This window comes from Salmo salar, chromosome ssa06, assembly GCF_905237065.1.
Source record: "Salmo salar chromosome ssa06, Ssal_v3.1, whole genome shotgun sequence".
NCBI lineage: Eukaryota > Metazoa > Chordata > Actinopteri > Salmoniformes > Salmonidae > Salmo > Salmo salar.
The window spans coordinates 29,496,975-29,521,445 of NC_059447.1; the positions used below are offsets into that span (position 1 = coordinate 29,496,975).

At 44.1% G+C, this 24,471-nt stretch overlaps 1 protein-coding gene across 4 annotated transcripts; it reads left to right on the forward strand.

Annotated features, from left to right (window-relative positions):
- On the forward strand, positions 1-22,982 carry LOC106601541 (mediator of RNA polymerase II transcription subunit 25). Of its 4 annotated transcripts, none has more exons than XM_045720214.1 (20): positions 1-181; positions 1,041-1,168; positions 1,259-1,304; positions 1,421-1,545; positions 3,107-3,205; positions 4,773-4,893; positions 5,022-5,178; positions 5,269-5,396; positions 5,506-5,581; positions 5,874-6,148; positions 6,277-6,375; positions 7,517-7,602; positions 7,726-7,783; positions 7,876-7,983; positions 8,365-8,538; positions 11,292-11,405; positions 11,600-11,671; positions 21,414-21,584; positions 21,811-21,931; positions 22,457-22,982. In XM_045720214.1, the coding sequence occupies exons 2-20, from the start codon at positions 1,044-1,046 to the stop codon at positions 22,561-22,563; spliced, it is 2,262 nt and encodes a 753-aa protein (XP_045576170.1). In that variant the 5' UTR covers positions 1-181; positions 1,041-1,043; the 3' UTR covers positions 22,564-22,982. The 4 variants fall into 4 exon arrangements, with proteins under 4 accessions (XP_045576170.1, XP_045576171.1, XP_045576172.1 ...); XM_045720215.1 differs by having other exon boundaries at positions 7,520-7,602; XM_045720216.1 differs by having other exon boundaries at positions 5,533-5,581.
- Positions 22,983-24,471: the final 1,489 nt, after the last annotated feature.

Genomic DNA, 24,471 nt, shown 5'->3' on the forward strand with positions numbered 1-24,471 from the left:
AATTTTCAAGCCCAACCAGGCCTGAGATGTCGATAACAGAACGTTTGACTAGTGGTTTGTTTTCGGCACGGCCTACTTTGTGTGTCAAAATGACAATGGTTTCATTTTAGTAACTGTACAATTTAAGTATTTGGCCTCTTTCTAAAACACAATTATTTGGCTGACGGCTAAATACCGCCAGGTGAGTAGCCATCTAGCTAGCTGAACGCAATTAATGATTTGCTGATGGAGATCCTTTGGCTAGCATTGGCTTGTTGCCACCTTGCTAATGCTATAATGTGTACATGCCCACGATTAAGGGAAGTTCTACTTCGCTTACTAAAGCTTTTATATTCGTCTATTAAAATGTTTGAAATGTTAACCACATTACCTTTAGCTGGATAACTTTATAGTGAATGTCAGTTGCTGGTCATTGAAGTACAAAAGTTAGCGGGAGCTAAGCTAACGTTGGCTGACTGGGGGTGTGTTCATTACGCCGATTCTACCGTTTACTCCAAACGGAAAACGTTTTGCCACGAAAAATAGTTTCTATTAGGCAAATTCAGGTAGGACCCTCCCCGCTATTATTATTTTTTTGCTCCCGTTTGGTTCTTAAACGGTTTCCGTTGCTAGACGTCATGACACACACACACACACGTGTGACTTTAGGATGCTTTGACTGAGCATAATCAGTAGCCGTGGTCCATCAGTATACGTTTATTTATAGTTGTCCAGCTAAAAACGACCAAAGGAGTGTAGCCAATTATGCATTTTACGACTATCTTCTGCCTAACGCACTATGCCTGATTTGGTTATTTTTCAATATGGACAACTGATTCTGGACTGATGGACAACTTTCCATCTGCTAATCCATGCATTTCGTTTTATCAAGATCGAGTGTTCATGCGATGTATTGTTAAATAGTTAGCTATCATAACGTAAACCTAGGTAACATATCACAGTATGTTATGCATACCTGTCACAACCAGTAATCACAGGGAGAGCAACTTTTGTTATGGCCCAGCAACTGATTCAACTAGTCAACTTTTTTCTCCATCTAGATCATGGACCTGCCCATTAAACCTGGCGCCAATCAAGTGGCAGACGTGGTGTTCGTCATCGAAGGAACTGCAAACCTCGGCCCCTATTTTGAATCCCTCAGAAAACATTACATACTACCTGCAATCGAGTAAGTGGACTTCAAATGTACTTTTTGCTTCATTGGGTATGTACAATATCGCTCTGTGGAGTCCTGACTTGGTCCGTCCCATCATCACAGGTACTTCAATGGAGGTCCTCCAGCAGAGACAGACTTTGGAGGAGATGTGAGTCTTAATTTAACTTTGTTTTCTCCTTACGGTTATTACTATTTATTTACTCTTTATTTAAGAAGGTATGAGAACAACAATGCCAATTCTCTTCTCCTCTTCTCTCCTCTCAGTATGGAGGCACACAGTATGGTCTTGTTGTGTTCAACACAGTGGACTGTGCTCCTGAATCCTACGTCCAGTGTCACGCACCAACCAGCTCAGCCTTTGAGTTTGTCTCGTGGATTGACAGCATCCAGTAAGATTTGTTTTTGTCATGCCATTTAGAAGGACATGTTAAGATTTGTTAGTATTAACCTCTTATATCTAGACGTTCCGCTAGCGGAACACCTGCTCCAATATCCAATGATAGGCGTGGCGCGAATTACAAATTCCTCAAAAATACAAAAACTTCAATTTTTCAAACATATGACTATTTCACAGCATTTTAAAGACAAGACTCTCCTTTATCTAACCACACTGTCCGATTTCAAAAAGGCTTTACAGCGAAAGCAAAACATTAGATTATGTCAGCAGAGTACCCAGCCAGAAATAATCAGACACCCATTTTTCAAGCTAGCATATAATGTCACAAAAAACCCAGAAGACAGCTAAATGCAGCACTAACCTTTGATGATCTTCATCAGATGACACACCTAGGACATTATGTTATACAATACATGCATGTTTTGTTCAATCAAGTTCATATTTATATCAAAAAACAGCTTTTTACATTAGCATGTGACGTTCAGAACTAGCATACCCCCCGCAAACTTCCGGGGAATTTACTAACAATTTACTAAATTACTCACGATAAACGTTCACAAAAAGCATAACAATTATTTTAAGAATTATAGATACAGAACTCCTCTATGCACTCGATATGTCCGATTTTAAAATAGCTTTTTGGTGAAAGCACATTTTGCAATATTCTAAGTACATAGCCCAGCCATCACGGGCTAGCTATTTAGACACCCGGCAAGTTTAGCCTTCACCAAAATCAGATTTACTATTATAAAAGTTTGATTACCTTTTGTTGTCTTCGTCAGAATGCACTCCCAGGACTGCTACTTCAATAACAAATGTTGGTTTGGTCCCAAATAATCCATCGTTATATCCGAATAGCGGCGTTTTGTTCGTGCGTCCCAGACACTATCCGAAATGGTAAATCAGGGTCGGGCGCATGGCGCAATTCGTGACAAAAAATTTCTAAATATTCCATTACCGTACTTCGGAAGCATGTCAACCGCTGTTTAAAATCAATTTTTATGCAATTTATCTCGTAAAAAAGCGATAATATTCAGACCGGGAATCTCCTTTTCGGCAAACAGAGGAAAAATCACAAAGACGGGGGCGGCCAGGGCACGCGCCTAAGCCCACAGTCCCTTGATCGGCCACTTGAGAAAGGCGATAATGTGTTTCAGCCTGGGGCTGGGATGACGACATTCAGGTTTTTAATGGGCTCTGAGCGCCCATGGAAGACGTAGGAAGTGTCACGTTAGAGCAGAGATCCTTTGTAAAAGATAGAGATAGCAAAGAAGTTCAAGAAATGGTCAGACAGGCCACCTCCTGTAAAGGAATCTCTCAGGTTTTGACCTGCCATTTGAGTTCTGTTATACTCACAGATACCATTCAAACAGTTTTAGAAACTTTGGAGTGTTTTCTATCCAAAGCCAATAATTATATGCATATTCTAGTTACTGGGCAGGAGTAGTAACCAGATTAAATCGGGTACGTTTTTTATCCAGCCGTGAAAATACTGCCCCCTAGCCATAACAGGTTAATCTTCCTTGATCAATGTGTAACTTTGTCTCTGTCAGGTTCATGGGAGGAGGAGCAGAGAGCTGTAGTCTCATCGCAGAGGGTCTGTCTGTGGCCTTGCAGCTCTTTGATGACTTCAAAAAGATGAGGGAGCAAATGTGAGTTATTTTTTTATTACTAAACTCAGCAAAAAAAGAAACGTCCTCTCCCTGTCAACTGCGTTTATTTTCAGCGAACTTAACATGTGTAAATATTTGTATGAACATGACAAGTTTCAACCACAGACATAAACTGAACAAGTTCCACAGACATCTGACTAACAGAAATGGAATAATGTGTCCCTGAACAAAGGGGGGGGGGGCAAAATCAAAAGTAACAGTCAGTATCTGGTGTGGCCACCAGCTGCATTAAGTACTGCAGTGCATCTCCTCATGGACTGCACCAAATGTGCCAGTTCTTGCTGTGAGATGTTACCCCACTCTTCCACCAAGGCACCTGCAGTTCCATGATATTTCTGGGGGGAATGGCTCTAGCCCTCACCCTCTGATCCAACAGGTCCCAGACGTGCTCAATGGGATTGAGATCCGGGCTCTTCGCTGGCCATGGCAGAACACTGACATTCCTGCCTTGCAGGAAATCACGCGTAGAATGAGCAGTATGGCTGGTGGCATTGTCATGCTGGAGGGTCATGTCAGGATGAGCCTGCAGGAAGGGTACCACATGAGGGAGGAGGATGTCTTCCCTGTAACGCACAGCTTTGCCTGCGATGACAACAAGCTCAGTCCGATGATGCTGTGACACACCGCCCCAGGCCATGACGGACCCTCCACCTCCAAATCGATCCCGCTCCAGAGTACAGGCCTCGGTGTAACGCTCATTCCTTCGACGATAAACGCAAATCCAACCACCACCCCTGGTGAGACAAGACAGCGACTCGTCAGTGAAGAGCACTTTTTGCCAGTCCTGTCTGGTCCAGCAACGGTGGGTTTGTGCCCATAGGCGACGTTGTTGCCGGTGAGAACCTGCCTTACAACAGGCCTACAAACCCTCAGTCCATTCTCTCTCAGCCTATTGCGGACAGTCTGAGCACTGATGGAGGGATTGTGCGTTCCTGGTGTAACTCGGGCAGTTGTTGTTGCCATCCTGTACCTGTCCTGCAGGTGTGATGTTTGGATGTACCGGTCCTGTGCAGGTGTTGTTACACGTGGTCTGCCACTGCGAGGACAATCAGCTGTCCGTCCTGTCTCCCTGTAGCGCTGTCTTAGGCATCTCACAGTACGGACATTGCAATTTATTGCCCTGGCCACATCTGCAGTCCTCATGCCTCCTTGCAGCATGCCTAAGGCACGTTCACGCAGATGAGCAGGGACACTGAGAATCTTTCTTTTGGTGTTTTTCGGTCAGTAGAAAGGCCTCTTTACTAAGTTTTCAGAACTGTGACCTTAATTTCCTACCGTCTGTAAGCTGTTAGTGTCTTAACGACCGTTCCACAGGTGCATGTTCATTAATTATTTATGGGTCATTGAACAAGCATGGAAAACGGTGTTTAAACCCTTTACAATGAAGATCTGTGAAGTTATTTAGATTTTTACGAATTATCTTTGAAAGACAGGGTCCTGAAAAAGGGACATTTCTTTTTTTGCTGAGTTTAGTAGACACACACATACACACACACACACACACACACACACACACTAGCATATGTCTCTTGTCTCTATTAATCAGAGGCCAGACACACAAAGTCTGTGTGCTGCTGTGTAACTCTCCACCATACCTGCTTCCTGCCGTGGAGAGTGTCAGCTATACGGGCTGCACTGCAGACAATCTGGTCAAGATCATCAGAGACGTAAGTAACATAGCACCTCTAACAGAGCCTGTATAGACTACACGCTCTGTCATTTTGGGGAATGATGTGACTTGTGTACTTATTAATGGCTGCTGATACCCCATAATAACCTTGTGCCTCTTCCGCAGAGAGGGATTCATTTTTCTGTGGTGTCGCCACGGAAACTGCCAGCGTTACGGGCGCTGTTCGATAGGGCGTCACCAGTCGGGGGACCAGTCGACCCCCACCCAGACTACAGCCAAGACCCCTTCCACATGATCCTGGTTAGGGGTATCTCACTTCCTGGTGAGGAGCAGCACTCAAAATACTTGACAGAGAACAGATTGATTGAAGTCAGTATTGGCCCATCAAATTCTAAAAGGTTTCTTTCTCCAGTGTCATCAGGGGGAGGATCGGGCCCTCTCAAACCAATTCTACCCCCTCAACCCCTGCCTGTCAGTCAGCCTCCTCTTGGTCCCGCCTCGCAGGCTCCTCCACCAATAAGCACGGCCCATCCATATCAGGTACTGAAGATATGTTTTAACTTGGCAGCTTTTACCAGCCCATCAACATTGGATTGACAGGCTCTTAGCTGACACAGTATTCTCTCTCCCTCTCTTGCTGCCCTGTCAGCCCCCACCTTCCCTTAACGCGGCTCAGGCAGCTGCACAGATGGCTGTAGAGGCAGCCAACAACCAGAAGAGTCGCTGTGAGTACCAATAGCCTGCATTCTTCTATCCTCTGTCACCAGTATGGTTGATCATCAGCCCAGGTTGATTGTTAGTCTATTACAGGGGTGTTCACCTCTTACCCTACGAGGTCCAGAGCTTGCAGGTTTTCTGTTCTACCTGATAATTAAATGCACCGGGTCGAAATCAGTCCCTGATTAGATGGTTAGAATGGGGGGGGGGACAATACGGAACTGGCTTCGAGGTCCAGATTTGAATATGAGGGGTCTATTATGTATGTTACCTTGTCTTTTTTTGGCATCCCCCATCCAGTCCCAGGCATGGTCAATCCTGGTCCCCCATTCAGCGGTCAGTCAACTCTCCCATCTGTAGCAGGAGTGAAGTTGGCTCCCTCCAGTCAGCCCAGCCTATCCACAGTCACCACAGTTTCCACACCCATGTTGCCTCAGCAACAAGCCCCTCCCCCGCAGCAGCAACAAGTCCAGCCACCAGGACAACCACAGCCCAATCAGCAGCAGCCGGTGCCCCCTCAGCAGCAGCAGCCCATAGCCAATCAGCAGACGCCCCCATCCTCACAGCCTGGCATGGTGAGGCCTGTCCATATGTTGCATCATCTTCCCACAATACTCCACATCAATATTCAACTTCTCTGCCTCCAGTCAAGTTGTCTTTCTCTCATCTAACGCTCTCTCTTTCTCTAATTTTCTTCTGATAGCCTGGTGTGTCTGCAGCCCAGGCAAATCCGATTGGGGGTCAGCAGCAAGGCGTTGCCAATAAGATTGTAGCATGGAGTGGGGTACTGGAGTGGCAAGAGGTGAGGGAAACTAGAACTTGGTGTAAACATGCTGCTGAAGAGGTCTATACGTCTTCTATTTGTGTGTTTGTCATCCTCTGACCTTGTAAGGAAATGTTATAAGGTCTGCAACAAAGCTATGCTTGGAACTGATTGAATCAACAGTCATTGATTGTGAGGTGAATAATCATACTATACCTTTGTGATGGATTTCACCTCAGGTCAAAGTGATGGAGTTACTTGACATGGTTGAACCTGTTGTAGGGGAACATGCATTTTAATGATCTAAAATACTAATCAACTCTGGAGATCTTTGTGTTTCCAAGCCTTTTGAAAACCTGGCTTGATCAATAATCACTAAGTATTGACTGATTTGGACTACTTCTTCTGTGGCTCAGTTGGTAGAGCATGGTGTTTGCAACGCCAGCATGGTGTGTGCAACGCCAGGGTTGTGGGTTCGATTCCCACGGGGGGCCAGTACAAAAAATGCATGAAATGAAATGTATGCATTCACTACTGTAAGTTGCTCTGGATAAGAGCGTCTGCTAAATGACAAAAAAATGTGATACCTGTTGACCATGAAACTATCACACAACAATGTGCAACAAGCCCTCACACTGTAACCAACACACAGTTAGACCACAAAATCACCAAACACACAGACAATAGACATAGTATTGCCACAGGTCACTAAAGTGCATCTGAAGTCACGTATCAATAGATGGAGCATTCAGGTTAGATTTGTATATGTTCCTTGTAATGTTCAGGTCAGGATATTGCTGGCTCCATATCTTAGTCTCCCCTAATCCACGAGAGTCCTCCCAAATGCTGTACAGTACACATATAAAGAGCCCATACATCTGGTCTTTAATCCCAACACAATGCAGTAGTAATGGTCAACAGGGACTGCAGCAGAGCTGACCAATCTGGGATTGATTAACTATTGATCCCCTGAAGATGAACGCTGGCAGCACTATTTTGCATGTTGGGTAATTTCTAACATGGAGGTTTTTATTCAAATGGTGCCCCTGGGTGTAGGACTGAAGCCCCCTGGTCACTCTGTATGCTAACTTCCAAACCTCTCCTTCCGTTTCTCCAAACATCCCTCCATTCCTCTCCTCCCTCCCTACCTCCCCCACCCTCTCTCCATCCATCACTTCAGAAGCCCAAAGCCTCGTCTATGGATTCCAATACCAAACTCACTCGCTCCCTGCCCTGCCAGGTGCAAGTCAACCAAGGAGAGAACCTGTGAGTGTTTCACTGCAACTATCTTTGTTATCATGCCAGTGTCAGCTGCACTGATTGGTCATTGTGTGTATTGCTATATGTATGGAGAGTTCTGATTGGTTTGTTCCCTGTTGTTCATGACAGAAATGCCGACCAGTGGCCACAGAAGCTCATAATGCAGTTGATCCCACAACAGTTACTGGTGAGAGAACCCTCTCTGCGTGTGTGTTCTCAGACATTACTCGATGACATTGAGAATACAGACATCTAAGTAAAGTCTTTCTCCCTCCCCAGACAACACTCGGTCCCCTCTTCAGAAACTCTAGAATGGTTCAGTTTCTCTTCACCAACAAAGATGTGGAGTCACTAAAAGGTCTTTATCGTATCATGGCCACTGGATTTGTAAGTCCAGCTCTTCTGCTTCACATGCTCTATTTTTGCTGCCATCTGTTCCTATCCTTTTCCATCTCAATATTCAATACAGTGGAGTCTCCAACAATAGACATCAGCAGTTCCCTCCATTGTGCACTAGATGGACTAGGCAGATATAAATAGGCTGCAGTTACACTCTGAGAACACTAGAGGGGGCACCATGTTGCTCATTATTTAGTAAACGCAACAGAGATTTTCAAGGCGTCATAGAAAAACTGCATGCAGCCTGTGAGATTACCCAGGTCCGATTGAATTCAGGTCAGGTTGACTGGTTTTGTATCACTTGAACTATGACGAGGGCTGTGACAGACTGACAGACAGTGCTGACCTATGTCCCCCCTCTGGCTGCAGGCGGGGTGCGTCCACTTCCCCCACAGCGCCCCCTGTGAGGTGCGGGTGCTCATGCTGCTCTACTCCTCCAAGAAGAGGATTTTCATGGGCCTCATCCCCAACGACCAGAGCGGCTTCGTCAACGGCATCCGACAGGTCATCACCAACCACAAACAGGTCCAGCAGCACCGCTCGGTGAGTCATACAGACACGGGTCATCACCAACCACAAACAGGTCCAGCAGCACCGCTCGGTGAGTCATACAGACACGGGTCATCACCAACCACAAACAGGTCCAGCAGCACCGCTCGGTGAGTCAAACAGACACGGGTCATCACCAACCACAAACAGGTCCAGCAGCACCGCTCGGTGAGTCATACAGACACGGGTCATCAACAGCCACAAACAGGTCCAGCAGCACCGCTCGGTGAGTCATACAGACACGGGTCATCAACAGCTACAAACACTGCTTGGTGCATCAGACAGACAGGTCAAGCAGCACCACTCTGTGAGTTAGGAGGGAATGAAGGGATTAAACCTGGAGAAAGGGGAGTAGTATACGCGCTACTGACTGGAGCTATACTAGGCCAGCACTGTGGAAGGGCTTCCCAAGAGCAGTCTTGGGCCAATGAGGTGGTACATTTTTGTAAATATCTTTTTACCTTTTTAACTAGGCAAGTCAGTTAAGAACAAATTCTTATTTTCAATGACGGCCTAGGAACAGTGGGTTAACTGCCTTGTTCAGGGGCAGAATGACAGATTTGTACCTTGTCAGCTCGCGGATTCGATCTTGCAACCTTTCGGTTACTAGTCCAACGCGCTAACCACGGAAAAGGTTTTCCAGTTTGAGAGCACTGCCCCTTGTCATTTCTGGTTTGATCTCGATTACAGCCAACACAATTCTAACAACCGTTAGGATACCGTGTTTTCCTTCAGGTAAACATTTAGCGTGCAGATTTTTTGTGACAGAGAAACGGAATGCCTCAGTTACAAATCCAACCTGCCTGTGGTCTGCATGACTTTATATCCTCACAGCCTTTCTGCTCCCATTATAGTTGATGCCGCCTGTCTACTCATGCTGCTAATTTTATGTGAAAAACATGTTAGACCGTGTGTATTTAGAGAAGACAGAGACATGAAATTATAATGAAGACATTTTTTTTTGCCTTGTGTCACATTACATATTCAAAGCTGCATTGATAATAGACAATTGCTATGGCAATCTTAACACAATTAAAATGTAAATTATTTGATCGTTGTTTGGGGTATTTTTTTCCAGACGAGGCTCTGCAATAGTGTTACTGGTGATTTAGATATGATTTTATAAGCGTGAAAGACCCAAATTGAATATTTTCCCTGAACCATACAGATGACTTGATGTTAAAGGTCCGATGCAGCTGTTTTTCTCTCAATATCAAATCATTTCTGGGTAACAATTAAGTACCTTACTGTGATTGTATTTAATTATGGATGGGGGTTAGAAATAGTTTCACTATTTGAATAGTATCATGAATATTTGTCAGATATCTGGATATTCTAAATACATGTGGTTTTTAAACTTTAACCTGAGCACTGCTGCCTGAAGGAGAGAGGCTGGCGCACTATTGCTGCAGCTGTAGAGGGGACGGTGTATGTGAGATAGGAGCGGAGGGAGAGAGAGACGGCTATAGTTAGCTAGGCTAACAACTCGCTGTAGCCTACCCGTTCTCATTTCGCTAACTTTTAATTACATCATTTTATTCTATCTCTCATGTATTAGTAAACTCTCACTACATTTTCTACACATTGAGCCTCTACGCAGCTTTGATTGGCCAACATAAATAACAAGCTACACACGTGAAGGATACCTCTTTTCTTTTTTCTGGGAGCATGTCATAAAAACTACATTGTAAAGTTTGTTTTATTAAAAACTATACAGAAAATGTTTTATTAATTATTTGAAATTTAGAAAAGGCTTTTTCAATGTTAAAATAGGCCTATTATTTGAATACATGCACATCCCTAGTTAAAATTGTCAAAAATAGCTTCTTAGCAAAGATCATTTTCTTAAGCTGTCTGGGAATGGTCTGAGTGGAGGGGGGAAAACTTAACTAGCTGTTATTGGCAGAGAGGTTTGGAACTCTCTCTTATTGGTCTATTAACTAATTTACTGCCTGGTGATGTCACCAGGTAGGCCAAAACGCCAACCCACCAAAACAATATTTCAGATGGTCTTTTAAAACAGCTCTGACACTTAAAGAGCATTATCATAATTTTCATAGTATTATTCCAACCTCAGTGTGTAAAACACAGTAAAATCACGTTTTGACTGCACTGGGCCTTTAATGTGTGCTCTGGGTGTTTTAAAGGCAGGCTGCTGAGTTAAATAGGAAGTCCACAGGGAAGAGAGAGGAGAAAATAGAGGAGAGGAGACGGACAGCTTTTATCCTGAGAGACTACAGATCCTAGATCAGGGTTGTCAAACTAATTTACACCGTGGGCCACATTCTGTCTTCACTGAGGTCTGGAGGGCCGCACTTCAAATGGGTAATATTTCCTTGCCGTAAAAATGTGCGAAAATATTCCTCCATCACTTTTGGAATTTTAGGTGCTCCCTGACTGTCTAGCTTTCGATGACTGTTAGCGAACTGGACAGAGTGAAGAGACTATAAATGTAGGTCGATTATAATTTCTACAGTTTTGCTTTGGTTTTAGTCATTGCAATGTCAATTGAGATTGGTTTTCCCCCGAAAAAATGTTATAGATTCAAAAAACTGCAGGCAGGATTGAACCGTCTTGTGCCCTTGAGTTTGACACATGTCGTAGATGGTGGTGTTGTCTCATCCAGTGCCAGGATTAGACAGGATAGGCAGGAATACCATTATAAGTATGTGTCACAGTTATAGGGATGTTGGTTACACATGTAAACCTTACACTAGAAAAGTAACCTTGTTGGTTCTCTTCTCCAGTTAGGTTCAGGAGGGCCGATGCCAGGGCCACCTGGCCAGGTTCAACCCAATCAGAACTTCCTCAACCGGCCGCAGGGGCCCATCCCTGTCTCCCATGGCAACGTGCAGCAGCAGGTACTGTGATTAATCCTGTGGTGTCTCAGCTTGTGCACTCCTCCTTTCCTCCCTCTCCCTTCCCCCCTCACACTCTCCTCTTGTCTGCATCTCCTGTTTCTATTGTCCCGCAATGACTGCATGTCCCGCAATGACTTTCATCTCCTCCCCTTCTGCACCTCCTCTTCCTCCTCTTCTCTCTCTCCTCTGTTCAGTCTGTGGTGGTGGGCATGCCCTCTGTTAGTCAGGTCACTCTGATGGAGGAACAGCAGAGACAGGCCAACCTGGTGAGACTCACACACATATACACAAAAACTCTCACCCAAAATACATTTTTAAAAATGCACTGAACTTTACCAGACAAATTCTCCCTGTGCTCGTTTTGGCACCTGCCTGGATGGTGAGCAGCTCCTCTCCTCTCTGCATGTGTTGGCTACTCTCTCACACTGTCTCGATGGGTGCTCACTGCTACCAATATAGCCAGCCCAGCATGTTCTGGGTTCAGTGAGTTACATTGTTACATTCGGCCTGTCTCTTTTTAAAGTGAACCCGGTACACCATTCCAATGAATCATATGTACAGTGCCTTCAGAAAGTATTCATACCCTTTGACTTATTTCATGTTGTGTTACAGCCTGAATTCAAAATGGATTAAATACTTTTTTTTTCTCACCCATCTACACACAAATACCCCATAATGACAAAGTGAAAATGTGTTTAAAAATGTTAGCAAATTTATTGATAATGAAGTACAGAAATATCTCTAACCTAAGTATTCACACCCCTGATTAATACTTTGAAGAAGCACCTTTGGCAACGATTACAGCTGTGAGTCTTTCTGGGTAAGTTTCTGGATTGTACTATATTTGCCCATTATTCTTCTTAAAATTCTTTAAGCTCTGTCACGTTGATTGTTGATCATTGCTAGACAGCCATTTTCAAGTCTTGCCATAGATTTTCAAGCCAATTTAAGTCAAAACTGTAACTCGTCCACTCAGGAACATTCATTGTCGTCTTGGTAAGCAACTCCAGTGTAGATTTGGCCTTGTGTTTTAGGTTATTGTCCTGCTGAAAGATGAATTCCTCTCCCAGTATCTGTTGGAAAGAAGACAACCAGGTTTTCCTTTATGATTTTGACTGTGCTTATAGCTGTATTCCATTTATTTTTATCCCAAAAAACTCCCTAGTCCTTGCCGATGACAAGCATACACATAACATGATGCAGCCCCACCATGCTTTAAAATATGAAGACTGGTACTCAGTCATGTGTTGTGTTGTGTTGTATATGCCCCAAGCATAACGCTTTGTTTTCAGGACAAAAAGTGTAAAAAAAAATTGTCACATTTTAAGTGCCTTGTTGCAAACAGGATGCATGTTTTGGAATATATTCTGTTGGACATAAGACTGAAAAAACACCAGCAAATCAGCGCCAAGTGTTTTTAATTTTTGAAATCTCCAAAGTATTCCAATGTATAATAGAGAGATATATGTGATTGTGTACAAATGTAAGCAAGGTTTGAAATGATTATATTTTAGTCAAATATTATATCTGTTTTGGCTTCTTGCGGTCAATTTGAAGTCTACAAATGATTTGTTATTATGTTCCGGCCCCCTGACCGTCCGCTGAAGAAAAAATCGTTCCGCGGCTGAATCTAGTTTATGATCCCTGCTGTACAGGTTTCCATTCTCCTATCACAACCATTCAACTTTGTAACTGTTTTAAAGTCACCATTGGCCTCATGGTGAAATCCCTGAGCAGTTTCCTTCCTCTCCGGCAACTGAGTTAGGAAGGACGCCTGTATCTTCGTAGTAACTGGGTGTATTGATACACCTTCCAAAGCCGATTTAATAACTTCACTATGCTCAAATGGATATTCAGCGTCTGCTTTTCTTTTTACACATCTACTAATCGCTGCCCTTCTTTGTGAGGCATTGAACAACCTCCTTGGTCTTTGTGGTTGTTGTAACTTTAATGGTTTACAGAGTTAATGTTTAAGTTAATTCATTGAGCTGTATCGAAAGATATTTTAATTAGTTATTTACATATGTAATTATATTAGAATTTGTGTGTTGGAGATTGAGAGAACTACATACATATTTTGTTGTATTGGTTAGTATTGGATTACGCTTTTGACTGCAAGTTCCAGAATGCCTTACGACAAGGGGTAGAGAGAGATCGCACCAGTTATGTCAAGTGATTATCCTGACTTTTCGCTAGCAACTTACTTTTATTGTTTGTAGAATCTAAAGTTGTTAAATGTAACGTGAACCAATATTATTACTAAAAGAAGCTTTCATTTCAAACCCGACATCCCGAGTCATTACTTTGAAGATAGCTATTCTATATTTTGGTGCCGAAACCCGGGAAAAGTATGAGCTGCGACGAAGATTGTAGGGATGAAGCGGCTGAAATGGCTGAGGAGGAACGTCGGCATGAAGCAGAAAGAATGAGACGAAAGCGGGGTACCATTCGAGGTGCCACAACACGGATTTTGAATCAGATTGACGTGGAAATAACCCAGTCAAATTCGGATACCGATCACTTGAGTACATTGTTGGAATTGCTATCAACTAAGGAGGACAGTTTGTTTGAACTTGATCGTGGAATTGAACAGTTAACGCCATTGGACGGATTGGAGGTGGAGATTGCATGCACGGAGGATTACAAAAAGCGCGTTATCATGCTGAAGAGCCGTGCACAACGAGTGATAAATAAAAAACAGGACCTCAATCCACTGCCAGCACGGGTGAGTGACGCTAACTCAAACATCACAGAGACAATCAGTAAGGCACCCAAAGTTGATTATTGAAAAATTCTATGGAGATGTCATTATGTGGCAGGAGTTTTGGAGCGAGTATGAGACCGCTATCCACAACAATGATTCACTGTGTAATAAAGAAAAGTTGACATATTTGAAAACATCCCTCACTGGACCAGCTGCAAAGGCAGTAGCAGGACTGATGTTAACAGACAGTAATTATGATGACGCAATCGCTCTGCTCAAGAGCAGATTTGGAAGGAAAAAGATCTTGTGATTAGTGCTCACATGTCAAAGCTGCTGAATCTCACTCCTGTGAAGAAATCCTCTGACTTAAATGCATTGAGGCAGCTATATGATGAATGTGAAATTCAGATTAGGAGCTTGGAATCACTGGGTGTAGTGTCAGAAACCTATGGAAGCCTACTATGCCCAATCTTACTGCAGATGATTCCAGAGGACATAGCTCTTGACTATAGTCATCAGAGGGGAGTAGATGATAAATGGAAAGTGGCTGAGATCGTCAGTTTCCTACAGAAGGAGGTTCAGAGCAGGGAGAGAGCGCTACAAATGACAAGATCATGCAACCAACAGAAAGAGAGCAAACCATGGAACAAGTCATGCTCCTCCAATGAAATGAAAACAAAAAGACCCAACATGCCATCTGCTGTGGCACTGCATACAGCCAGCCAGAAGGAACAAAACGGTCTATTCTGTGACAGTGTAGACCACAAATCAGAACACTGCCCTGACCACAATATTGCTACACACAAAGAGAAACTAAAGAAAATGTGAAGATGCTTTTTATGTTTAGGACAGAAACACATAGCAAAATTCTGTAATGTGTTTCTGTCCTAAACATAAAAAGCATCTTCACATTTTCTTTAGTTTCTCTTTGTGTGTAGCAATATTGTGGTCAGGGCAGTGTTCTGATTTGTGGTCTGCACTGTCACAGAATAGACAGTTTTGTTCCTTCTGGCTGGCTGTATGCAGTCCCTACTGTTATTGCAGATGCTGTTGTTTCCTCAGTTATTCCCCATCCGGTGAAGATGAAACCAGATGGACAGAACACTGTGTTGCTACAAACGGCAAAGGCATGGGTAGAAGGCCCATCGGACAGGAAGATAGCTCGTTGCTTCCTAGATGGAGGCAGTCAGAGAAGCTTCATACATGAAAACCTTGTGAAGGGCTTGAAGCTACCAGTAATCAGACAAGAGGCACTCACTCTTCACACGTTTGGCCCCTCTGCTCCAGCAACGCCCCAACGCAACACAGTGAAAGTCATCTTGGAGAATGTCTGGGACAAACAGCAGAGAATAGAGAGAGAGGCAATTGAAATCCCACAAGTGTGCACAGCTGTGATGAAGGTTCCTGGTGAACAGATTCAACATGAGCTCAATAGAAAGGGACTGCAGCTCGCAGACTTTCCAGGAGATGACAATGATCCTGAACTCTCTGTCCTGATGGGAGCAGACTACTACTGGCAGATAGTATCAGGCAGAGTGGAGCGACTGACGGAGACGCTGGTTGCTTTAGAGAGCACCTTTGGGTGGTTGGTGCTGGGACCCGTGTCCATGTCAAGTGTTGCCGAGGCAACCTGCATGTTCATCCCACTTGAAGACACACTAGTCTCCAAACAACTGCATGCATTCTGGGAGCTTGAGTCTCTGGGTATTATAAGCGAGAAAACACAGAACCCAGAGGAAAACGAGGCTCTACAGAAGTTCGAGGAAACAACCACCTTCAAAGATGGGCGATACCACGTGGAGTTGCCATAGAAACGAGAAATGCCAGAACTCCAAGACGACTATAGAATCGCCAAGAAACGGTTTGAAGGTCTGAAGAAAAGACTGAAGAAGGATGTGACGTTGTACAGCAGATACAATGAAGTCGTAGAGAACTACTTACAACAGGATATGGCAGAGGACGTGCCCAAGGACAACGCATCAAGCGCAGACAATGTAAAATACTACTTACCCTCTCTAGGGGATGTGGGACGAAATCGTCCCACACTATTCAACAGCCAGTGACAAATCAGAGCGCCAAATTTAAAACCACAAAATGTCATAATTCAAAGTTCTCAAACATAGGACTATTTTACACCATTTTATAGATACACTTCTCCTGAATCGAACCACGTTGTCCGATTTCAAAAAGGCTTTACAGCGAAAGCCAAACATTAGATTATGTTAGGAGAGTACATAGACGCAAAAAAACATACAGCCATTTCCAAGCAACTAGCATGCATCACAAATACCCAAAACACAGCTAAATGCAGCACTAACCTTTGATGATCTTCATCAGATGACACTCCTAGAACATCATGTTACACAATACATGCATTTTTTTGTTCGATCAAGTTCATATTTATATCCAAAAACAGCATTTTACAATGGCTTGTGACGTTCAGAAAATATTTTGACTCAAACTGCCGGTGGATCAGCACACCGATTTACAAAAATACTATTCATAAACCTTGATAAAATATTAAATTGTTATTCAAAGAATTATAGATAAACATCTCCTGAATCCAACCACGTTGTCCGATTTCAAAATAACTTTACGTGGAAAGCACACTTTGCAATAATCTGAGTACTGCGCTCAGAAAAAGACATCAAGCAATACAGATAGCCGCCATTTTTGAGTAATCTAAAAGCATAAATAAAACTAGAAATATTCGCTTACCTTTAGTAATCTTCATCAGAAGGCACTTCCAGGAATCCCAGGTCCACAATAAATGTTTTGTTCGATAAACTCCATAATTTATGTCCAAATAGCTCCTTGTTGTTCGCGCGTTCAGCTACTCCAAATGTAGGACGCGCGAGGAAAATGTCACGAAGAAAAGTAAAAAAAATAAATCTATTTACGTTTGTTCAAACATGTCAAACGTTGTAAAGCATAAATCTTTAGGGCCTTTAGAACGTGAAGATTCAGTAATATTCCAACCGGACGAAACCAGTGTCTTGAAAAACATTTTGGAACGTGGAGCTACCTCTCGCATGAACACGCGTCGCATTCTTCACCAACTTCTCAGCCTTCTCATTCTGTCTCTGTTCATCATAGACGACTCAAATAACTCTCTAAAGACTGTTGACATCTAGTGGAAGCCTTAGGAAGTGCAAAATGAACACTAACTCACTCTGTTAGAAAGGCAAGGACTTGAAAGGACTACAAGCAGCAGAATTCTCACTTCCCGGTTAGATTTTTCTCAGGGTTTTGCCTGCCATATGAGTTCTGTTATACTCACAGACATCATTCAAACAGTTTTAGAAACTTCTGAGTGTTTTCTATCCAAATCTACTAATAATATGCATATTCTAGTTCCTGGGCCCGAGTAGTAGGCCGTTTTAATTTGGGTACGTTTTTCATCCGGCCGTCTAAATACTGCCCCCTACCCTAGAGAGGTTAACTCACCATGCAGTACTCCGAGAAGATAAGGTGACGACAAAACTGAGAGTGGTGTTTGATGCCTCGTACCATGAAGATGGCTGTCCATCCCTCAATGACTGTCTACTCACAGGACCGAACCTGAATCCGGATCTGCTCAGCGTTCTGATAAAGTTCAGACTACATGAGATCGCATTCATGGCAGACATCAAGAAGGCTTTCCTGCAGATATCCCTAGCAGAGCGAGACAGAGACGCCGTGAGATTTCTATGGCTCACAGGCCCACCAAGGGGAGAAATTGAAGAGGTGCTGAGGATGAAAAGAGTGGTATTTGGAGCTTCCCCAAGTCCATTCTTGCTGGCAGCTACAATCAGGAAGCACCTGAAACAATATGAAACAGAACAACCAGAAGTTGTAGAGATACCGAGAGAGTCACTCTATGTAGATGACTTCATTGCAAGTTCACGCAATGTTGAAGAGGCTTACCTTGTGACAACAACTGCAAAGCGAATGCTGTCGATTGCAGGCATGGACCTCTGCAAGTGGATGACCAACTCTCCTGAATTGAAAACAAAATTGGAGGAGAGTACGACAACTGACCACCCGTTGATGCTAGAAACACAAGGAGTGCTGAAGGTTTTAGGTTTAGTATGGAGACCGGAAACAGATGACTTTGTGTTTGACCTCAGGCCGCTACTAAGCATTCTAAAGCAAAGGGAAAACACAAAGAGAAGTGTTCTGCAGTCGTCTGCACGTATCTTCGACCCTCTTGGTTTCCTGACCCCCTTCACCATCAGGATCAAGTGCAAGTTCCAGGAAATGTGGGAGAGGGGACTCAGCTGGGACGAAGAATTACCACCTGATCTGACATGAGAATGGCAACAGTGGTGTTCAGAACTACCCCAGTTACACCAGCTCACCATGCCAAGGTGGTACAGAACAGACAGACATGCGGCCACAGAACAGCCACACCCTGAAACTACACGTGTTCTGTGATGCAAGTGAAAGGGCTTACAGTGCAGTAGCTTACTTGCAAGGTGAATCACAAGACAGGGAAAAAACAAGTCTAGTCGCATCCAAGTCCAGCGTAGCCCCACTCAAGAAAATGACGCTGCCACACCTGGAGCTCATGGGAACTGTGATTGGAGCGAGACTAGCAAACAACCTGATGACCACACTGAAAATGGAAGAAAAACGAATCAAGATGTGGACAGACTCGATGATCGTGCTGCATTGGGTTTGCAGCTCAGCTCAGAAATGGAAACAGTTTGTCGCGAACAGAGTGACCGAGATCCAGTCCTTGACCAATCCAGAGTCATGGTCACGTATTGAAGGGAAAACTAACTCAGCCGACCTCCCTACAAGAGGACAAACTGTTCGAAACTTGACACAGAGCGAGCTATGGTGGAATGGACCCAGAATTCTGACATCACCCAATCAGGCCGAGGAGACTGATGATAACAAGGTTCCAGAAGAGGTAAATACAGAACTCAAGTCCAGTTGCCAGGTTACTGTACAACTTCGCAGCAAACAGCACAGACATCACTGAACCTGTGTTGGAGCTCGAAAGGTACAGCAAACTGAAAAGTGTTCAGAGTCACCGCCTGGATAAAGAGATTCATAGCCAATGCTCGTACAAACATAAAGATGCAAGGTGAACTGACTGCTGACGAACTGTTCGATGCAGAAAAGTACTGGATCAAGGTAACACAACAGAGTTTTGGACAGGAGATCAAACTACTGAAGGCAGGAAAAAGCCTAAACGATGACTGTAAAATCAGAGAACTGAAACCGTTCTTGGACGAACACGAACTACTCAGTGTAGGAGGAAGACTGCAACAGTCCAACTTCACATTCAGAGAGCAGCACCCATGGGTTCTGCCCAACAAGTACAGATACTCAGAAATGCTGATACAGTACCACCATGAATTCTGGAGCAAGAGACACTCTAGTACAAATCAGAGAGCGATACTGGATCTTGCGTGCTAGGCAGCTAGTCAAGAGCACAGTGGCAAGATGTATAGTGTGCAAGAGATTCAAGGCAAGGGCCAGACAGCAGGTCACTGTGCCTTTACCAAAAGACAGAATAACTGAATCCCCACCAATCGAAGTCACAGGTGTGGATTTTGCAGGACCACTCTACGTGAAAGAAAATGGTTCTGTGAAGAAGTCATACATTGCACTGTTCACTTGTGCTGTAACCAGAGCAGTGCATTTGGAACTGGTCTCAGATCAGTCAACAGAGACATTCCTGTTGGCTCTAAAAAGATTCATCTCAAGGAGAGGATTATGTAAGGTAATCTACTCAGACAATGCAAAAAAACGTTCAAGAGAGCTGATCAGGACTTGAAAGAGCTGTGGAAGGCAATCAAAGAGCCCCAACTCTTGGCGTTCTTCTCAGAAAGGGGCATCACCTGGAGGTTCATCGACGAGCGAGCAGCCTGGTGGGGCGGATTCTGGGAAAGACTCGTCAGGTCAGTGAAAACATGCCTGCGAAAGGTTCTTGGGAGAGCTTCACTTAACTTTTGAGAGATGTGCACAGTCCTGACAGAGGTTGAAGCCATCCTAAATTCTAGGCCTCTGACCTTTGTGCACATTGAAGTGGATGAACCACAACCCCTGACCCCAGCACACTTTCCTGGTGGGTAAAAGAATAACCTCTTTGCCTCCAAAGCCATTTCCAGCTGACACTCAACACCCAACGCTAAACAAGGAGGAAATGACACGCAGATGGAAGTACAGGCAGAGACTTGTGACCAGCTTCTGGAACAGTTGGCGAAGAGACTACTTGCTGGATCTAAAGTCAGCACACCGCTGTGACACACCACAGCCCACCCCACTGAAAGCGGGTGACGTTGTACTCATTGGAGAAGATGGCACACCCAGACAAACCCGGAAACTAGGAAAGATTGAGGAACTGTTTCCAGGCCGAGATGGCCTAGTTAGGTCATGTTCAGTTCGTACTGCTCCAGGGACTTTGTTGAGGAGACCTATTCAATTGATATACTGCCTAGAGATTTAGATGAACACAGTTGTTCATGGGGGGGGGGTGTTGTAACTTTAATGGTTTACAGAGTTAATGTTTAAGTTAATTCATTGAGCTGTATCTAAAGATATTTTAATTAGTTATTTACATATGTAATTATATTAGAATTTGTGTGTTGGAGATTGAGAGAACTACATACATATTTTGTTGTATTGGATTACGCTTTTGACTGCAAGTTCCAGAATGCCTTACGACAAGGGGTAGAGAGAGATCGCGCCAGTTATGTCAAGTGATTATCCTGACTTTTCGCTAGCGACTTACTTTTATTGTTTGTAGAATCTAAAGTTGATAAATGTAACATGAACCAATATTATTACTAAAAGAAGCTTTCATTTCAAACCCGACATCCCGAGTCATTACTTTGAAGATAGCTATTCTATAGTGGTTGAATCTGCTTGAAATTCACTCCTCGATTGAGGGACCTTACAGATGGTTGTACTGTATGTGTGGGGTACAGAGATGGTCTAGTAATTCATAAATCATGTTAAACACTATTATTGCACACATTGAGTCCATGCAACTTATTATGTGATTTGTTAAGCCAAGTTTTACTCCTGAACTTATTTAGGCTTGCCATAACAAAGGGGTTGAATACTTATTGACTCAAGACTTTTCAGTTTAGATTATTTATTTTTTTTCTAAAATGTTATACAAACAACATTCAATTTTGTGTGTAGATCAGTGACACTAAATCTAAATTCAGGCTGTAACACAACAAAATATGGAAAGGGAAGGGGTGTGAATACTGTTTGAAGGCACTGTATTTAAAGTCTCTCTACTTAGTCCTCTTATCTCTCCAACCTTCTTCTAAACCTCTTCGACTCTGCTTCTCATGCAGATGACGATGAGAGCATCCGGCGCACCTAATCAGCAGCCGCCTGTCACCGGTGCTCCGACCAACCAGGTCGCTCAGGGTGGACAGGCCCCACCCCAGGGTGCCATGCTCCGCCTACCAAACCCAGGAGCCAATCCGCAGCTGCGCAGTCTCCTCCTCAGCCAACAGCAGCCAGTAAGAACACAACAGTTAACTCTACCAGCCTTGACCGTCATTCATGAAATACATTTGTTATAGTGCATCGTCTTGTAGCCAGGGCTAGATCACCACTGCACACTCTAGAAAGGCTTCTAAATATGTAATACTTGTCTCTATTGGTTAATGATAAAGGATATAAGAATGAAGGTCCTACCTACTGAATGATTGATGGTAACCTAGGTGTTGTGTTCCTGTCTCTCAGCAGGGTGGTGTTGGTCACATGCAGGGCATGATGCCTCACCAGGGGCTGGGAGGGCAGCTGGTCCACCCTACTCCAGGAGCGGGCCCCCAAATGCAGGCCCAGTGGAGACAGCCCCTGGCAGGTTAGCTACAGCCGTGGACCCTTTCACTCACATCACACACTGTGAAGACAGTTTGGAGCTAGACATCAGTGCAAGGATTGGCTTTAGAATGCTATCTGTCATTAGGAAACAATTGTTTCCTAATGATTTGACCTTTTGTGTGTAAACTGCTAAATTCAAAAGGGAGGCTGATTGAACATATCTCTCCCATCTGTGCCTATGGTTATCAGACTGAGACTGGGCTATATGGTGTTGACACCAGCAGCAGGATGAATTGAGGATGTCACAGATTAGAGTGATGCTGTCTCATAGAGTATGTGCATGGTGCCCTTTGCTGCAACCTAATAGCTGAGCAGTTTAGACTCGCACTTCACATTCTTGGTTTTTGCTCAAGGCTGCTCGATAATGCTGTTTACTTCGTGCGTCGCTGACTCTACCTGTAACTCAACAGTAGTTAGTCTGTAGTTTATTAGCACTGTTTATGATAATGTCATCAATGCACGTTGCTGTCCCAGGTTAACTCTCTCCTCTCTCTCTCCCTCTCAGGTCAGATGATGATGGCTGCTGGTCAGAGGGGCCCTGGAGCCCAGCCCCCCGGGATGCCCCAGGTGTCTTCCGTCATGGAGGACGAGATTCTCATGGACCTTATTTGAGTTTGGACCCAAAAAGACTATATCCCCCAGCAACCAACATTTTCAGTTTCATCATGGGGGCAGACTGGGAGATGTAGTTTTCCTAGTTTCTTCTCTGGCTTTTTTTTTTTTTTTTCTTATTTTATATCAAAAGTTTGTACTGTAGAGTTATTGGAGATGATGAGGGAAGGACATGCAAGCACACACTCATGCATATGCACACAAACACACACCCTATCACACACCTAATGAAGCCAACCCAATGGGAGGACAGTGTTCATTACTGTTGTGTGCTTGTATGGAAACCTGTTTTACATTCATTTAATTGTTTATATGAAATGTCTTTTTTATTGAGGTTTAACTTTTTCTGAAGTTGTGTTTTTGAGCTATATTACGTTGTTTTATTGAGATGAAATAGATACATTTTGTCAAGGAGCCAACCAATGTGTAGAGTCCTTTTTAAAAGTGAGTGTACACATAGACCAGGGCTCTCCAACTCTGTCCTGGAGCGCTACCGTCCTGTAGGTTTTCACTACAGTCCTGTTCCTGGAGAGCTACCGTCCTGTAGGTTTTCACTACAGTCCTGTTCCTGGAGAGCTACCGTCCTGTAGGTTTTCACTACAGTCCTGTTCCTGGAGAGCTACCGTCCTGTAGGTTTTCACTACAGTCCTGTTCCTGGAGAGCTACCGTCCTGTAGGTTTTCACTACAGTCCTGTTCCTGGAGAGCTACCGTCCTGTAGGTTTTCACTACAGTCCTGTTCCTGGAGAGCTACCGTCCTGTAGGCTTTCACTACAGTCCTGTTCCTGGAGAGCTACCGTCCTGTAGGTTTTCACTACAGTCCTGTTCCTGGAGAGCTACCGTCCTGTAGGCTTTCACTACAGTCCTGTTCCTGGAGAGCTACCGTCCTGTAGGTTTTCACTACAGTCCTGTTCCTGGAGAGCTACCGTCCTGTAGGTTTTCACTACAGTCCTAATCTAGCGCACCTGATTCTAATAATTAGCTGGAGCAAAAACTTGCAAGACTGTAGCTCTCCAGGAACAGGGTTGGAGAGGCCTGACATAGATTGATCTGTGCCCGAATGCCTGTTATCCAACTCTTTCTGACAGTAGTCTGTCTGAATGTGTGTATTAACACTACAGCAGTGTGTGAGAATGACTAAAATAGACACACCGATATATAGTTTGAAGTGTGTTTCTGCCAAATGGTGTCAGTGTTAATTCTAACTACTCCAATATGTTGTGGAACCATACCGAGGCCTCCTGTGCCAAGTAGTTCTACCAGATGGCGTCGCTTGGCCATGTTTTCCCTGGCATAATGCACAATCCGGCTGACCGCATGCGCACATGGCAGTGTCCACATATGTGCCCAAAATGAGCTTCACACTGCACACACATACACATTGCAGACACTCACATAACTCAACTCATCCATTAAATATTGTTGGCAATAAATCCTGTAGCGTGTATTATACAGACACCTGTACTAACTGCACACAGTCCAGTGAGCTGTATACACATGCTGAAAAACAAAACATTATGTACACTTGAACCTTATTACCCCACAGACCAACACATTGTTAGCCCTGTGCAGATGCACAGACGGGAAGTGATGTCAGTCCCTGTCACCAGGGAGATGGAGATGGTTGCTTAGATACCATGACACTGGGTTCTTGTTTCTAAGCTTTTTTTCTCCACCTCTCCCTCACGTACTCACACAGACGGAAAGACCGAGACACTGACTAGTCCCCCAGTGGCTGGTGTTCATCTCTCATCTGCCTCCCTCCTTCCATCACTGGACGACCCTGTGAGCTGACATTCTCTCTCTCACACTCTCTTTCTCTCTCCCTTCCCCTTTCTCTTCTCTCTTTCTAATGGGCTGAGTTAGTCTCTCCGTATTTCGACATCACTGCGTGTCCTTTAATGCCAGCA

Excerpts from the sequence above, each read along its gene's own strand:
- LOC106601541 (XM_045720214.1), top strand. The coding sequence starts at position 1,044 with ATGGACCTGCCCATTAAACCTGGCGCCAATCAAGTGGCAGACGTGGTG. Across the intron at positions 6,376-7,516 it reads GGGTACTGGAGTGGCAAGAG|AAGCCCAAAGCCTCGTCTAT; the intron begins GTGAGGGAAACT and ends CCATCACTTCAG. Across the intron at positions 7,784-7,875 it reads TGATCCCACAACAGTTACTG|ACAACACTCGGTCCCCTCTT; the intron begins GTGAGAGAACCC and ends CTCCCTCCCCAG.